The sequence below is a fragment of the Hirundo rustica genome, chromosome 1 (assembly GCF_015227805.2).
Source record: "Hirundo rustica isolate bHirRus1 chromosome 1, bHirRus1.pri.v3, whole genome shotgun sequence".
Classification (NCBI taxonomy): Eukaryota; Metazoa; Chordata; class Aves; order Passeriformes; family Hirundinidae; genus Hirundo; species Hirundo rustica.
Window position 1 is genome coordinate 137,075,004 of NC_053450.1, and position 18,101 is coordinate 137,093,104.

Here is an 18,101-nt window from a genome sequence, read left to right on the forward strand (position 1 = left end):
CCCATTTTCAGAATTTCATTTCCCTGACTTCTGCTCCAGCAAATCAGGAACAAAACTGCATAATAAATATTTCCCTGTAATTGGGTTTTGAGTGACTGGTGATTTGGGTTTTTTCCTTTCTTAAGTAAGGCATTACAGAGATTTTTGTTTTTTTGAAGCTTGTCTCATGTGACAAGACAGTCCAAAGGGCTTTATAAGCCTGCTGTAATGACCCCTAAATAGACTGACAGTTTTATAGCAGTCCCCAAGAGGGAAGCTTCCTTTCAAAAGCAGCTGAATATCATGGAAAAGGCAGTGACTCCACATTGACTTTTCACAAAGCCGGAAAGACTAAATGGCTTTCTGGATTAATAACAGTTTTATGGCATCCTTCTCTTGCAGAATGTCTGTCAGCATGTGTGACTCTCCATTATAGGTGCTGTCAGGAGCTCAGAAAAGTGCAGTTTAAAACCTGGGAGCTTAGGTTGTTACAGAGCTGTGTAAATCCTTGTGTCTGCCTGGGGGAGAGAGATGTGAGCTAAACCTTTTGTTTCATCCCAGCTGATGACAGCATTTAATGTTTACCATAAAAACTTCTGGATGAAAATCTGTGAGATTCTGGGCAAAGTGACTTCCATACTGGCCCTAGTGAAAAACCTGAGTGTGAGGACTACTGCACACACACAATAGGCTTTCAGGTCTCTGCAGAGTACTCATGTAGACTCTTCTTGGAGAATATAGTGTGAGATTACATTCTTAATACCAAAACACTCAGACACAGCATCTCCTCTTCAGTTAGATTGGGTTCCTCTCATTCATTAGTCATTATATTAGCTGTTCAAAATGGATTTTACTAGGGTTTGTATCATCAACAGTGATACTCACAAGCCATCTTCAGAATCTGCTGGTGGTTGAGCTTGAATATGTATGCTATATATATTGCATATTGCTATATATATGCATATTCCCTTAGTCTTCCCCCATCAGACACACACACACAAAAAAAAAAAAAAACAAAACAAAACAAAACAAAACAAAACAAAAAAAAAAAAAAAAAAAAAAAAAAAACAAAAAAAAAAAAAAAAAAAACCAACCAACACCACCACACTAGATTGCAGCTTTGTCACTATGAAAGCAGCAGGTCACTGTAAAAGCACTTCCCTAAACTGCATGTTTCCTCAGTAGATTCATACAGAACAAAGACTTCTGTTAAAAAAATGAACAGCAGACAGTTTATCCTTGATGCAAAGTGCTTATGAAATTGGTAATTCTGAGCACCTCAGAAAAATCAAGCTTCCTAAGCAACAGCCCCTATATATATATATCCTCTGTAAGACTTTGATGCTGTAATCCACATTATCTTACTTACCGAAATTGGAGCCTTCATGTTTTGAGAGGCTAGTTCAAGTTAAGTATTCCTCAGGGTTCTTCAATTATCAGATCCTATAAACCTGTAAATCATGGTGTTGCTGTGTTATGATTGTAATTACAGTATTCTGTTAAAATGAGTTATATGGCAGCAGCATGCAAAGTGTCTCTATCCTGATTTTCCCTCATTTCCCTAATCTTCCCACTAGGACCCCATCTCAGGATAGGTGATCATTTCTTGTACTGTCTCATCTCCTGTGCAAATGGCTAGTATACTAGGAATGTTCTCCATGTGTCCTTGCCACCTGCCCCTGTCTCAGTCAGTGTCTGCCTAAATAAAATGTGAATAAATGAGGAAAATCAGTTGCAACACCATACACACATGCTTTTCCCGCCCAGGTAATGCGGAGTGTGACCATGCATCTCTCTTTCCCCTTCTCAGGGCCCAAAAACGTGCTATTGAGAAGAGGCTTTCCATCACCTGCAATGCAGAGCTAGCTCAAGTCCTGTGCAAGCTGTCACCTCTGTTCTCCCCCTTGGGCTGTTTTTAGCTGGTGGGGATTAATAATACTCAGAAATCTAAAAGCAATTTTCTAGCAAAAGTCTGAAACAATTCAGAAGTCATTTTTGGCTGTATTTTACTGACATGATAGGCAGAGATACCATAAGAGAATAGCCAGCATTACTTGTGTTTGGGTAAAAGTACAAATAGTTTTGAGGAAGTTGTTTTGGCTGTGTGTGTGCAGGGGCATGTTTTTGTCTTATTTAAATAGAAAGGATCTTTTGGTTCTACAAAATGGATTGTCAGAACAGCTTTATTCCCTAGAGAAATAATTTTGATTTCTAGTTTCTTTCCTTTCTCCAAATACCTGAGGAAGTATTGTTATCTTTGCTTTTTTTGCTGAAAAGTAGTCTGTTTTAAAATATATAATTGCATATTTTGTACTTTCAGTGTTTTCATTTTAGTCTACAAATGCACCTTTTAGAAAACACTCTCTTCTGATTAATTTCATAGGCTATTAATCTAGAAATGTTCATATTCAGAAGTAAAGACTTTCTGAAACTAGTAATTGGTGATAAATTTTCTAGAAGAAATTTCAGTTAATTTAAAAATAGACCCAGTCTGTGAGTTTGGCAATATTCGAGCAAGTTGTTAACGTATTTGTTAAAAACCGAATCCCAGTCCCTCCATTCACAGTGATAAAATTAAGCATCTGTAAAGTCTACCACCATATCCTTGAGGGCTTCAGAGTTTTTACATTATGTTGTTATCTCAGTTGAAGCTGGAAACGCACTTTGAGTAAGTGGCATATTTAAAGGGCTAACAGTTATCCAATTAAATGCTGTCTTGCTGTCTTCTATTGCATCTGGCAGTAACTCATGACACTTGATAAGGAAGAACTGAAGATGAGGATCCCTGGATGGGATGATTGATTGATTGATCAATCAACTGATTGATTTATCATTGATAATGTCACAAATAATGTTCCAGTACTGGGAGAAGGCAGCCATAACAAACTGCTGAAATGTAATGGCCGTCTGGTTGGCCGATCCGAATCATTTGCCTTGTGGATGTCTTTCCCTTTTCCCTTTTCCCCTTCCTTCCTTCCTTCTCAAAGCAAGACTTTTTCTACAACATGCTATTGTGCAACAGCAGCGCTCATTCCTGGGTGTGCTGTCTGCTTTTTCTCTGGCTGAAGTTATTAGTTTTCTTCAATTACAGCCTTACACAGAGAGAGATTGAGAGACGGCAGAACTTCTTGTTCAGTAATGTCTGTGTTTTGCATCAAATTTAATCCAGCTTTTAAAAACAAAATATGCATGCAGTTGGCTTCAACAGCAACTCTTACTCCTATATCCTATTTGATAATATCCTGTCTCCTAGATATTTATATTGCTTTTCAGTTTCTATTAAAGAAAAAATGTAACAGGAAAAGAATAAAATCTAAAAAGTCCCATGTTTACCTATGTGATTGTATCATCATAGAATCATGCTGTCTTCACTGAGAGGGAACTTCATTGTTTCATGTTTGTTTTAGTACTATTTTACTGTATATCTTTGGCCAGAATTCCAGTTAATAATTTAAACTAATGTCAGAGGCATAATGTAGTTGTTACTTTTAAATATCACATATAGTTTATGTTATCTTGCTTGTGAAGGATCGCATTACACATTAGAAGCCTTAATCTGTTAAAGGACAGCAGTTACTGATTAAATGAGTATGTGATGTTTGGACTGTATTCGGGATTATCTGTATATGTAACATATGGAATGGAAGCCAAGTCTTTGAATTTGACGAATACTGAACACCAAGTCTTTAAAGAAGGATTAATCTTCAGTTGTGCTGAGCTTTTACAAGTAGTGCATGTATTCAGCTTTCCTGAAAAATTCAGTTTATTTGGAGAAGTATGGGAATATATTCAAAGTGTCATCAGACAATATCCCTAGTGAAAGCTAAGAAATTAATCTCTACAATCAACAATAAGATGGCAACTCAGCATCAAGTATTGCCTGAGGTTAAAAATAACTTATTTCCCCAAAAGAAAAGTGTTATGAGATGTTCTAATAAATATTCCTTTTATATTCACCAAGGTTGCCAACAGTAATCCTCATAGCTGGTGCAAAGAATATCTGGAAAAATCCTTTGCTTTAATGCTGTACAGTTCCATAGAAGAAAGGTGCTATGTACTTCATATACAAACAGAATTTGGACAGAGCTGCACATCTAGAGATCCAGTGGGAGATCATGCTTATATCCCCCAAATGCCTCAAAAAGAAAAAAAAAAAAAAGAAAAGCTTTCTTGAAGCAGTAAAGGATATGTTCTCTGCTTTCTCTGCATGACCTTCCTTTTAGTAACATACTTCTATGTCACTAATAGATATTGAAAAGTTTATTTCTCTTCATAATTGTATTTTTATATAATTCTAATTATCAGCAGAACTCTAAATCTGTCCCATATGACTATTAAAATTATTTTCTCCATTGAGTAGTTTACATGCAAATTCAGTAAAATGTCTTAAACATTTTTCCATCTTCTTATGTAGTACCTACCTGTAGGGAATGGAATATCTTACGAAGCAGGTACAATCAGCCAAAGAATATAAATAGGTCTGACAGAAGGAAAACTCATAGGTATGTAATGATACCAATAAAATCATATTTATTAAAGACTCCAGGAATTTCATTTCCGAGGTAATGCAAATTAGGAACTATGGAAGCAGTGTCTTGGAACAGAAGCTTGGATGCTAACCTTACTGGGGGCTCCCAAGCTGCTCACATCAACTTTAGTAGTCAGCTGCATGCACATTTTTGTTTCAGATTGTAAATTTACAGATGGGATTAAGAAAAATTAGAACACAAAATTTGGTAGACATAAGTAATTCCTCACACAGTACCAAAATCTTGAGCTGAATGCTATAATTTAAGTGTTTGATTTGCAATCTGTATGCTGAATCTGCTTTAAGCATTGGTCAAAATATCATTTAAAAGATTCTTATAAAGCTACCAACTAGGCTCAGTGCTAGAGTCTTCTAGTTGTGGAGGTGGGGGCTTAGGTACTAAAATTTAACTGGGGTGGCTTTTTTAGCTATTAAAAAATTGAAATGCGATTATCTTTTCAGAGTTTTCACTATAGTTTAAATATTGCATGATTATCTAAAACAAACTGGTAATTATTTTTTATTTTTCTCTGGAGCGCTTTCCTTGAGATTTTTGTATCCCTTAAATGTGACCATTATTTACTAAGGACATTTTTTCAGAATGATAAATTGGACTGGGAATAGATATATTTGTTTTCAAAACCTTTTCATTTACAGCACCTCTATTGTATGCATGACAGCAATAACTGTTTCTGTTGGCCATTAAAGCAGGAAAGAATTTGGTAAGGTGGCTGGCTTTTGTCATCTTCCTGACAGTATAGTTTTAATTACATTTACTTGGGTGACTAACCTAGAGCTGGTGAAGCTGTTGGAAGCTGCCTCAGAATTGTTACTGAGATTTACTGGACATACAAAGAACATCCTGGTAGGCAAAGTACAGCAGAAGACATAGAAATTGTCAAGAAGAAAATAACCTGATTATGTCTGTAACAGCTAAAGTAAGATGCATCAGTAATGATGTTAATGTAGGGTCAAATCCCACTGCAACAGGATTTATGGTCAATATGTTTAATCTAGAACATGAATGATTAGACAGATGTCTCTAGCTCAGGATCATGTCAGCCAGAATGTGCTGTGCACAATCTGGGGTAGTGGGGAGGGGATGTCAGGTCTGCATGGCAGCATGGCCTGATTTGAGGGTACTCCCACGTGGCTGACTGGTTACAGGAGCTACAGCAGGAGAGGAAAGTCTCCATCACCAGGGTAATTCCAAATTCTAAGTCCTTCTCTTCAATATTTTATGCTACTGTTTATTTTCTGCATTTATTTTGATTTTAAAACTCTATCATTGAGGCTTTGGGAGTTTTTTACTTTGTCTTAGAAGGGGAGGAAGCAAGGATGGAACTCAGAAATATTACCATGTACTACTTTTATAGCATTACTTGTAGCTATTCAGCAGAAAGCTGGCAATGCTGTTGATTTAAATATTTTGTGGTTGCAACAACTTGGTCTGAGTAAAGGAAGACTGGGAATCTGAGAGGAGTTTCATTTCTTGCCTCAGACCACACACTTTTTTCTTTTTTTCTGTCTTAGATAGGAAGGTAGACACCTTAACAAAATTGACCTAATTGACCTTAATACAAATTTTCTGTGATGGGAGCATGACAGCAACTACTGTATTTTTTAAAACCAGAAGAATTAGGAAGATTTCTTCCACAAATATGTATATATTTGTCTGCCTTGACGGGGCAAATCTATAGTAAACCAAACTTTTGGATTTAAAATAAAATAGTATTGTAAGCCTGCAGTTATTAGGAGTATTTCAGATGATCTTCCATAGGATAGTCTAGTGAATTATGTTCAGAAATGTTAAAAACTACATTTTTTAAAGACGTTATCCATGAGTGGTTCTCATGGCTTCTTAGAGTATGGCCATTGTTACAGGAACTGTCCATCTTCCCTGAAAAGACATCAAGCATTTTGCCATAGATTTCACTGATGTGGTTATTACATAGCCTGTATGATTGGTATTTGGGATAGTGAACAGTATTATCATAAGATAAGATGATTGCATGAGGCAACTGCCTTGTCAACTGCTATTGGCTGGGAGCAACATATTTACAATTTTTACTCTTTTTCCTTCATTGCTGAGTTTCTTGGAGGAGCAACAGGACTCAGTATTTCAAGGGTAAGTTTTATGTAAAACTAAGGTGCATCTTCCATTATAATCTGTTTTTTTCTGTGTTTTTTCCCTTTCACAGGAGGATACAGATCATAATTATTATACATCAAGGACATATGGCCCGTATGATTCTACCAGCCGGGATTTGTGGGTCAATATAGACCAAATGGAGAAGGACAAAGTAAAGATTCATGGGATCCTTTCCAATACCCACCGTCAAGCAGCAGTAAGTTATTTTATCATTTTCAATTTTGACTAACATGGATATTTTTCCCCACTGACCCACAGCAGTGTTACTAAGTACCGTGACTATTGTTCACAGAGCTATATCTTTGAATTCTAGTTAAGCTGTGGAAGTCTTTACACTATGGTTATCAAATGATTCTTTGAACTCTTTGAACTTTCTGTAACAGTCCTTCAGAGATGCCTTTACAAATATATTTTAAAATTTCCTCTGTTCCTAAGAATCACAAACTATCAAATGGTAAACCACTTGTGTTGCTGAAATCAGAGGGAATTCTACTGTTGAGTTTAATAGTAAAAGAGCTGGGTTCAGGATGAAGTTGATGAGGTTTTAAGTCTCTCATGTAATGTATGTGGTATGTTTGCACTTCTGTTTTATATGAGGTGTCATGCTTATATTACCTTTTAGGACAACTGATAAAGCTCATGAGAATGTCATATAGTAACAGAAATTATATGATCACAATTTTAGGTTATCAGCAAATAAATAAATTGGAGTGTGAATAATAATCATATTTAACTTATTGTAGTCATGCTGCTGGTAAAGTGGGTATGAAAATAATGGGCTTACATGTTTAGAAATGGAATAAAATGCTGTGTGATTTAGAGATTGCATTCACTGTTCTCACCTGTGGCTAGAAGCTGCATACATAGAAGAGCCAATATTAGCATAAATTAAATACAGAAAATTACAGCTCAGAACTATGGTTGAGAAAACTTCTGTTTCAACCATTCAGCAACTTAGCTCCAAAAAAAAAGTCTCTGGGTTTTGCTTATTTAAAACAAAATCTAGTGAATGCCTTACTTAAAGGCTATACAGTTTTTAACGATGCAGGTGTGTTTAACAGTTTTAAAGCTGAGAAAAAGCCCAAATTTAATTAATCTTTTCTTTTGTAAATCTGTTTTCTCCCTAGCACAAGCCAGTGACTGCTCAGAGGAATGCAAGAGGCAGCAGAAATAAATACTGTGGTATTTAAGTCAGAATATAGAAAGCAGAGTGTGATTATAAATCCAGCACATGTAACTGATAGAGTCCAATTCTAAACATATATGCTTCATAGTTAAAAGACTGGAGGCAGTCAGGGATAATGCAAATACAGAGGGTTCAGACAGTTTTATATCTTTGGGGTAGACCTAAAAAAACCAGTGTATCAGCTATTTTCTGAAGACAATTTGATTCTAATGAGAAAAAAAGAACCTCAAGTGTATCTAAAATTGAGGACCCCTGTTTTCTGTCTTGTCTACTTAATGTGGCATCCTGGTGCTCTGTGTTGAGGGAAAGAATGGAAATATGCCAAAAGAAAAGGTAGTAGATTTAAAATTTTACCCCATGTTTAATGGTTAGTAAAGATGACACTCTTCCATGTCTTTGTGGTAAGCACTTTTTTTTCCAATTGGATCCCTGAGATTATGCAGCTAAAACATCCATCCCAAGGGGGACATTTTGTTGAAGTTCTTAAACTAGAGACTAGAACAAGGCAATATTTTTGGTCTGGTGTGGGATCAGGGTAGAGAATCATTCAGCATGGCAAATGGAATCTTGAGGCCTTTAACCTTTTCTCCCCAAAGCAAGTGGTTTTAACACCTTTCTTCTGAATGTCAGGCTCCCTCGGCCTTTATGCCAGCTCCAGCACAGAAGGCTCTGGTCCCTTTTTAGCACACTGATATCCATCTCTCTTCATGCTTACCCAAATATCTTGGACTATGAACTTGAGTGGCTGCAGCTGTGTCTACTACATAGAGTTTTAAAGACCCCTTTTCCAGATGTTTTATGTCCCCCCAAAGGATGAAGTATCAGAGTCATCCTGTAAGGTTTTATTCCTTATTTATGCATCTGTAATTGATTTTTTTTTCATATGTGTGTCCATGTAAACAACATCCATATGTACTACGCAACAAAGGTGTTTAATAGAGAGATGTGATCTTTATAACTGTACAACTGCAGTAATATATTTTGAGACCATACATACCTCAGCAGCAATCTCTTACCTTCTTGCCCATAAACTTTGGCATTACTCTTTTTAAAAGGCCATTTTTCACATCTTGCTGTGACTCAATGGTTTACATGATATTTTATGATATGTTCTAAACATAATTCTCCAAATAGACAATAGAAACATGAGATAAATTATTACATGCTAAATATTATGGAATTCATTTATGATATCAGGGATTCTTTGAATGCTAACAAATTTACACTCAATTTGCATGCTTTCCTTCATTTGGAAGTAAATAATCCTGAGAGTTCCCAGAAACTGTCAACTGGTTTTGCTTCTACAAGTCGTAAAGACTGGAGAGAATCCTGGAGAGGATCCATGAGATGGTTTGATTTTATAAACAGCAGAGTAATTGTTTGTGGAAAGTAGCAAGCATATATTAATGGAACAATTAAAACGTCTGACACTACAGGATTTATAATGCTAGTAGTAAGGGTGTTTTTTCAGTATATTCCCACCATCTTCTTAACCACATAAAAAATTTTAGAGGTGGCTTTGATATTCAGTGTCTTTAGATTAGTTATCTAAGAGCTGATTGCTCAAACACTGAACTAGAATACAGGATACGTCATACTTGGGAACTCAACTCCCTTTTCTTCCAGTCCATTCTATCATTTATGCATGGCGAAAATGTTTTTATTTCAGTGAATTGAAAATTCTGATGTTCTTTTTTAAAAACAAGGTATGCCTTCTAGCATCAAAATAAAATCAAAATTTTTGTGATTGTTAGAATATTGTGCTTCAAAATAATACTTAAATCATGTTGGTTCTTACAATATTATGCTAAAAAGTTGGCTGTGTCAAACAGTTTTACATTGTCAGAATTTAAGGTATCACATTTTGACTTAAGTCAATGGGAGATCTGTGTCTGGCTTGAGTGGGAATCAGATCAAGTTCTGCTGCAAACATCTTTATACTAATGTTTATATTAACATAATTTAGAAGACAGATAAGGGGGCACAGTTTTCTTTTGAAGTACCTTAATGGCTACTATGATTCGGAAAGTTAAAGTGAATAGGTAAAATGGAGGGTGGCATATAAAGGAAAGAGGGAGTTTGGTCAGAAAATCAGTCATTTTAACAGATTTCTTCAAATTATGTTTGATAGAGCAATTTAATTGGAGTGCATTCATAGATGTAGCACACATTTCAGCAGTGAAAGCTGTAGACCATGGTAAAAGAACATTTGTGTGAGTTAATTCATGTGCTGTCTTTTGCTTATGCCATTTTTGATTAGAAATGTTCAGTTGTACATCCATATTTATGTATATAGAGAAAAGGTCATTAGAACCTACTCAGTCCAATTAACGCATTGCATGGATTTTGCATTCTAAGTAAAAACAAGCAAAAAATGTGCTAATAAATCCTGTCCTAATTCTGCCTTACACTTAAATGGAAAGCAAATCTAATTTAAAGTTACTGTAAGTCTTTCAACTGCTAATTTCCTGCTAAAGAATTCTTTAAACATTTCTGGTTGATGTAAATGTAATTCTTACTGAGAGAAAAAGTACTCAGATACAATATAAAAATAATAAACACAGGACAGAAATAATGGTAGGGAAAATAAGACAAAAGGGTACTTTTCTTCTCCCTTCCCCCCCACTTCTGTAAAATGTGTGGACTGTTACCCTTTCTTAAGTGGAGTCATCAAAAGTTACGGTTCAGGGACAGTCACCAACAACCCATCTTCACACTTACTGTAGTAAATCCTCCAAAAGAAGGAATAATGGACTGCATGTTCATATTTAGTATTTTGACCATTGTTGAAGTGATGCGTTTTTCACGGATATTATATTTAAACAGTGAAAAGACCTTGCTGAGATTTCAGCACTCCTTTCTGCCATAACCACTAATTTATTCAGAGTTTAACCATATAGCACACAAGGTGTTAATTATGAGTGGCCACAATCATCATTGAATATTGGGAAAGGAATGGAAAAAGATAAAGTCATAGGCAGAGAGGCAAAATTTATGGTGTGCTTAGTTGAGAAGACTTGATTTCCCAAATTACAGTTCTCTGCTATGAATTGAGCTGATAGGGATTAGTCACTGGTAGTTAGATGGAGGGGGAAAAAAAAGGTTGTTTTTAAATTTTTTATTTATTTATTTATTTATTCGTTTATTTAGTATTAAGTAGCTTAAGTACAATTTGTTATTGCTACTGTTGAATGTTTCTTTATACATCATTCCATCTCCTAGCTGACAGTATAGAGAGTTTTAGGAAACGGTGTCACATGGGTTCAATGGAGGAATTACCTTCCAGTGACCAGCCTTCATCAGACAAGCACCCAGGCAGCAGCAGGATGTCAGGGACAGCACTTGAATCTGAAGGCTGCTGTTGCAGAGCGGCAGAAAGCCAACAGCCAAAGTAGCAGGCATCCTGTAAAACAGGTGTTGCTAAGGCTTTAGATATTGATGGGTCCTTTTAAGAAAAGGGTTAAAGCAACAGTTTTTTAAGGAGACTCTCTACAAATCTTTTATTCATTTTATTCTTGTGATTGAGTTACAATGTCTGTTCATGTATTTTCTTTCCTGAAGTTTTCTGTTGTACAAATCTACTGCTTTAAGTATTTAAGTGCTCCTCAGAATTCTTTCCAGTTAGCTACTGGCAATTCCAAATTAAGAATAACAAGGCTCCAGTGCAAAAAATAAAAAGCAATGAAAGAGATATTTGAAGTAGATGACTGCTCATCTTTTTTTCTCTTAATGTTCTGCTCAATATTGATATTATTTTCTGCTGTTATTCCTTCCAGAGAGTGAATCTGTCCTTTGATTTTCCATTTTATGGACATTTTCTCCGTGAAATTACTGTGGCAACTGGGGGTAAGTGACTTTCTAACCATTTACTTTGAGTAAGATGAAAAGAGTTTCTTGCAGATGTTTGAAATACCTTTTTCCCCCCTGCTTGCATATGTCAAGAGATAAAATACAGATTTTATTTAGGAAATTTTCCTGTCCACAAAAAGAAAATCGCAAAATATCAATATGATGAAAAACCTCCAGCAGTTTAAGTTGAACTCATATAAACCCATCTCACAGCATTCATCCTTTTCTGTTTAGATATTTCCCACAGAACTCAGGTGTACGTGTGTTTAGCAGTCACACTGGAGGTGACAGTGCTGGAGCAGAACAAGGAAGCAGACAGGGTTTGCCTGCACGAGGGGAGAGGGTTTCCTGCCCAAAGATGAGTAGTGCTGCTGGAAGTACGGCATGTGTCCCCTGTAAGGCAAAGCCATCACAGTGCATTGTCATGGTGTGCTACAGCCTCTGAAAACGTACCACGGCCTTCCTCTCCTCTTTCTGTGAGAGGAGTGGGGTGAGAAGGGAGGTAGGGCCAGCTCGAGCTCCCAGTCTGGCAGCTCTGGGCGCCCCTCACTGATGGCTCATGGAGTTCTTTCTCCCTCCCGCTGGTGCTGGCTGCTGCTTGCACCAATCTCCTGCACTGGGAACAGCCATCAACTCTTTCTGTTCCCCTCCCACTCCAATTCCTTGAAAGACAATTTGATTCTAATGAGACAAGGAGAAGAAGATGACATGGAAGACAACAAATGAGAAAAAGAAGGAGTGATAGTAAAAAATGAAAATAGGGAGTCAAAAGGCAGCATCATGAAGAGCACACCCAGAAGTTCCTCTGTTCCTTGAACGTATCCAGCAAGTTCATGGATCCTGGCTGGTGGTGCTCAGCCTAGAGATGTGACAGGACAAGCAGACAGAAATAGGAGCCACCATCATCAGAAACAATTCTACCCTGTCCCTGATCGAAGTTTCTCTTTTTCTTGCTATGGGGGTCCAGATGGACACGATCAGGGCATATCTATGTCCTACTGGAGCCCTGAATGGGGAGCTTAAGACTAAAAGATTAGGGTAGAATTGCAGCAAGTGTCTCAACAAGAGTGGGAACTGGAACAGAGGTTACTATCATGCTCCCCATCAGTATCTCCATTTTGCTACCAAAGCAGAATACAAGCTATGGACAAAGGTGAATAAAGGCTGATATTAAAGGTTGATTTGCAGTAGAATGATTAAAAAAAAAAGGATGCAGAATTATGAATTGACTTCAGTATCAGTTTTCTTGATCAGCAATGACACTTTGATGCTGATTTGGATCAGATGAGCCAAGAACCACTGATTTTGAGATTTGTCTGATTTCCATTCTGCTTCACTGTTAGTTTCGTTTTGGTGTATGATCATCAATGCCTAGTTGTGTATTCTTTATTAGAGGAGTTGCATTTGATGGGCTGCCAAAATCAGGCATGTGATCTGTGTAGCATGAGAGGATGGGAAGAATCCTGCAAAGCTAAAACACCAATGATGGGGACAGGGATCATCCTCTAAATGTTCCCTTACTCTTACTGCTGTGCTTGGTTCCTTAAATTTTCACAAATTTCGTTCTAAGTAATTTTTTGTGTGTGTGATCATTCTGCTGAGCCTTCCCATTTAATGGAAGTCCTGAATTTTTACTGCTTTTAATATTTTCACTAATAAGCTGCTCTGACCAGTTTCTCCATCAGACCCAAAAGACTTGGAAGGAAATTTAATCACATGAGGTGAATTGTGCAGTAGCAATTTGTGAGGTTCATTTTTTTTTTTCCTTTTGATACAGAGTAACTGGGGAATTTAAGTGGTTTTGTCTTTTGTTTTAAAAAAAAAAAAAAAAAAGTCAGAATGTAAAAATGACTGTGGCTCTGCAGGGTTCATTTCTCTTGCTGTTAATGGAACACTGGCTTTTCTTTTTGCTCCATTTCAACTAAATAAAATATTATTTCTGTAAATAGATCTATAGATTATTGTCAAACTAAATAAGACTTTAAAATTAGTCCTTTTAATGTATGCCATTGACATTAGCAGAGATATTTCTGTCTTTCATTGACATTTTCATGATTTTCCACCTCAAAATTAAGCACAAAAAAGATCTAATTAATAATAGATTGTAAAATGCTCAGTAGCTGTAAGTCATTCTGCCAGTTCAGGATAAGATGCAGCCTTTACTACAACTATAAGACTCCTAAACTCATCTAGCAAGAAAAGAAAGGTTTATTTCTCTACTAACTCTCTAAAAGTGTTTTAATTCGGATATATTTGCAAATTTTGTTGCTAGGCTAAACGTCACACTTCATCACCAATGTTTTATGATAACAAAAGATGAATACAGATTCCACGTGCTTCATATGCTTTATGGTCTGCTATTTCTTAGTAACCAAGATTTTCTAATGACATTACTATTATTATAGACCTGGAATACCTCCAGAGGTTATTCTGACATCAAAAGAATGACAAAGTTAATGTGTACAGAACTCCCACATGACAGATGCCTACTTCCTGGAGAGCAAGATATTATTAATTATGCTAATGACAACACTACAAACTGGTTTTTTACATCTAAATCGTAAATTAAATGACCTTCTTAAAAGGGAAGTTGAGGACAAAGGCACATTAAATCCCTGTCACAATAAAAACATCTAGCCCAATGGTTTCTGCCATTCTTCATGGAGTGTGCACTGTGGCATAGGTATCCCAAACTGCTTAGGATGATTTTGGAATTGCTGCCGTTTAACACTCAGCATTTTTTCTCTTTAGCTAATATCTATTTCCTCTCCCAAATAGTTTTGATGAGCTGATTGTGTTTAACTAAGAAAAGGAAGGATGGGGAGTGAAAATCAATAGTTTGAGGGGTTTATTCACTGTTGTTTTATTCACTGTTGTCTTTGCATTTAAAAAGGCTATGTGTTATTAGAGGAATTTTATGTTAGAATTGAAGAAATTATTAACAAAATTAGTAATGGGTTCTTTGCTATACAGACATTTCTCTATATATAGTTCTCAAACAAGAAGCTGAATTTTGTTTTTTGTGAAGCTTTCTCAAGTTCGTATCTTACAGGCCAAATGTGATTATTTTTGTAAAAACACACTTGTGAGATAGCAAGTCATGTTGTGCATGCCAGGAGCTGAGTATATGAAGTCTGCTTGTTGCCTGTTACTGACACCCCTCACGGAGCTCAGTGGAGCTGGGAAAACCCTCTCTTGTGATACATCTCTCCATGCAGTACCATAACCCTTCTCGGGGGTCCTTGAAGCTGTGCGGCCCCACATCCTGTGCTGCAAAATTCATTGCTTGCTGTATTAATTTTCCATGTTCATGGTAGTAAGCTCTTCTTGTGTATTCTCTGTGGGTTTTTTTGTTCATTTGTTTTGTTTATCAGTCTCTAATTTTTAGTGCAATTTTATGTCAGATACTGTAAGATATTTAGGTTGGGTTTGTTTTTTTTTTTTAAAGGCATTTTTCATTGACATTAAATTTCTCTGTGGTATTGCAGGGAGAAGGAAAGGCATTGCTGTGCAAGCACTGCCCAGCTTTAATGAAACATAACAATAACAGTAGAAATTGAATTGACTAGGTGGTTACATTTTTAGATTTATAATGCTGAATAATGAGAGTTTTGCCAGCTAGTATGAAGAAGGCTCCAAAAATGCCCAGCTACTCTGTGTAATAGCAAACTGCTGAAGTTGAAGCAAGCAGCTGAAATTTTAAATATTGTATTAAATTCTGGTGAGATAATATTTGGTGAATCATCTTTCACTAGAGGAATATTCCAGATGGAGGAATTGTTTGAAATAATTCTTATGGTGAGGATGCTGCCTGAGCATTTCTACCACTGTAATTGAAGGAGTACCAAACAAAGAAATTAAAAGCCGTTCTAGCAGTAAATCCCAGTGTAATTGAGTTAAAGTTGATAATTTTCTAAAACAGAAATCAAGATCTCTTTGTATGATAATTACTTCCTAAGGCCAGATCTCATGTTTAAAAATACTTGCATTTATGAAAGGAAGAGATCTTTGTGCATCCAAGATTCTCACAGCTTTTCATCAAAACTACAACTGTCCTGTGCTCTATTGACAAGATAAGAACACAAGCATTGAAAACACAATTGCTGAAACCTGATGTTACTGGATCTTGTGTTGAGGAGCAGCTGTCAGGTATCTGAGCGTGGTTCTTAAACCCTGACTAGTCAGGACAACTGATTTAATGTAATCTTTCATTCTCATGAGGAATCATGCTTATTTCAGTGTCAAATTCTTTTTAAGTGTACATATGGCTTGTGGGAAAGTAGCAGAGGCAAAATATCTCTGGTTAGCAAGCTAGTTGGTTAGCTGCTTAAAAGCTGAAGTTTTATACAAATATAACACTTTAAATTTCCTTTTGGACATTGAACGTGTATATTTTGTTACAGAATTCTGTTCAATTTTACTGTTTTCAATGTAGCAGGAGGAATATGAGAAGTAAGCACCGAAGCATGGAGAATTCTAATAAAATTTCCATCACATTTTGCAGTACTTTCAAGGAAAAGGTATCAATGACAGAGAATATGCTGTGGGGAAGGAATGAAGACTGATGTTGCACTGTCTCAGCCCTGTCCTTCTGTGTTGGCACACAGAGCAATACCTCTAAGCAGGAGGAAAATTTGTCCTAGCTGGTGGTGCTATGGAAGGAGAAAGGACCACAGGGTCAGGACCTGGGCTTGTTAAGGGTGAGGATGGCTGTGAATTTGCAGCCTGCAGAAAGTCTATGCTAATGAATTCTTTTCCCTGCATCTTATACATTTATTTTATTAAACTTCCAAACCAGTGAATAGGAAGAGTGAAATTCACCTGGCTCTTCAAATTATCAGTGTCCTGAGTGGAGCATTTTGTTGGAGGCTGTCAGAAATTTCTGTGAGGTTTTTCTGGCTGCTCCTGCTACTTGGAACCTTTTGGCACAGGAGCCAGCAGGAGATGTGTTCATCACTTAATGAAGAGCTCTTTGACAACCCAAATTGCCCTCTGGGCAACATCTGTTAAATGGCAAAGGTGATACAACGCAGAGTGAAACACAGTGTTTCCAGACAAAATTAGTGCCTCAGATTAGCTGTTGTCTGTTACAGGGGATTACTCTTGTCATAATCAGTGGGCAGCACACTCTGGAGGGACTGTGGAGGTCTGGTTGTTGACTAGCTTACAAAATTGTCTTCATTTACCTCATCTTTTTCTGATGTCTTATATTGCCATGCAGTTGTAACAAATCTTTTTCTCCCTGTAAAGCTTCCTTTGTCTGCAATTCCTGTGTCAAGTGTCCTGGGAATACCCCTCCTGTCTTTGTAAAGTACTAACCACTCCCTAGAAACTGCTTTGTCTACCTTTTCTTGGTGAACCCTTACAATCCTTTCCATTCCCACACTTAGGCTTTAGCTTTACAAATTGGATCAGAAGCACTTAGGCCAAAGAGAATGAAAAGCTTTAGGAGGAAAATAATAATTCAAAAAAAAAAAAAAAAAAAAAAGGCATTATCATATCAAGGCATTTGCTAACTTTGTGATGATTATGGGCAGTAGTGTTACTGAAGTGGTAACGGCTAAAAATGATCATGTTTGTGTTTTTGTAAGACTCAGTTTCATAGAATAGAAGATAACTAGCCAAAGTATTTGTCCACATGGAACACCAAATAAGCGTTAAATAAAATCAAATAACTTTGCAGAAAATAATAATAAATTAAATTACTTACTGTTAAGGCAAAGACCCTTCAGGGTAGCTGAAAACTGCTCCACTGAACACTGGGAAGATGTTAGGTATAGATTGTGTCTAAAATAGATCCATAACTTTTTATAGTATAATTTTTTATTAAGCATTTATCTTATGCTCAGCCTTTACAATAGCATTCAAAGTCTCAATAATATTATGCTATTACATCATAGTAAAGATTTTTAATGCTTGACAAATCTTTATTTTCTCTGGCTACTACAAAATACAATGTTTCTTTGGTTTGGTGCATAATTATGAGTTAAGAAAAAGAAAAAAAAAAAACTTCAATCCATTTCTGCCTATAGCTTCTAATTAAAAGAGGAAGTATGGAAATACCCGATGAAGAGTGGGAAACACCTTTTGGTGCTTAAAGGCAGTAGTTCATAAAAATTATATATAAGTGTGGAATTCCTACACCAAATGAAATGTGGTCTTTTCATAAATCTTCTAAGATTTGTAAATTAGTACTTGGATATATCTGTTTCATAAAGCCAAAATTAAGATCATGATAATATTTGGTTACAAAATTTTTCAAAGAATTAAGTCTTTTCAGGCATAGATTATTTAGAGACCATTCAGGCTGGGAATTGTCTAAAAAATTCAGCTCAGAGTTATAATTATTAAACATAAAGACTGCTATAAGTCGCATTATTTCTAATAAGAGGTGGGTTTTAGTTTGA

General features: G+C 36.3%; 1 protein-coding gene across 1 annotated transcript in view; it reads left to right on the plus strand.

The window, feature by feature from the left end:
- Positions 1-18,101, plus strand: part of PLXDC2 (plexin domain containing 2) — a 258,009-nt gene that overhangs the window by 131,603 nt on the left and 108,305 nt on the right. The window contains exons 3-4 of the mRNA XM_040079639.2: positions 6,709-6,855; positions 11,622-11,691. Of these exons, the coding sequence (XP_039935573.1) occupies positions 6,709-6,855; positions 11,622-11,691 (217 nt within the window). The remainder of the gene's footprint in view (positions 1-6,708; positions 6,856-11,621; positions 11,692-18,101) is intronic.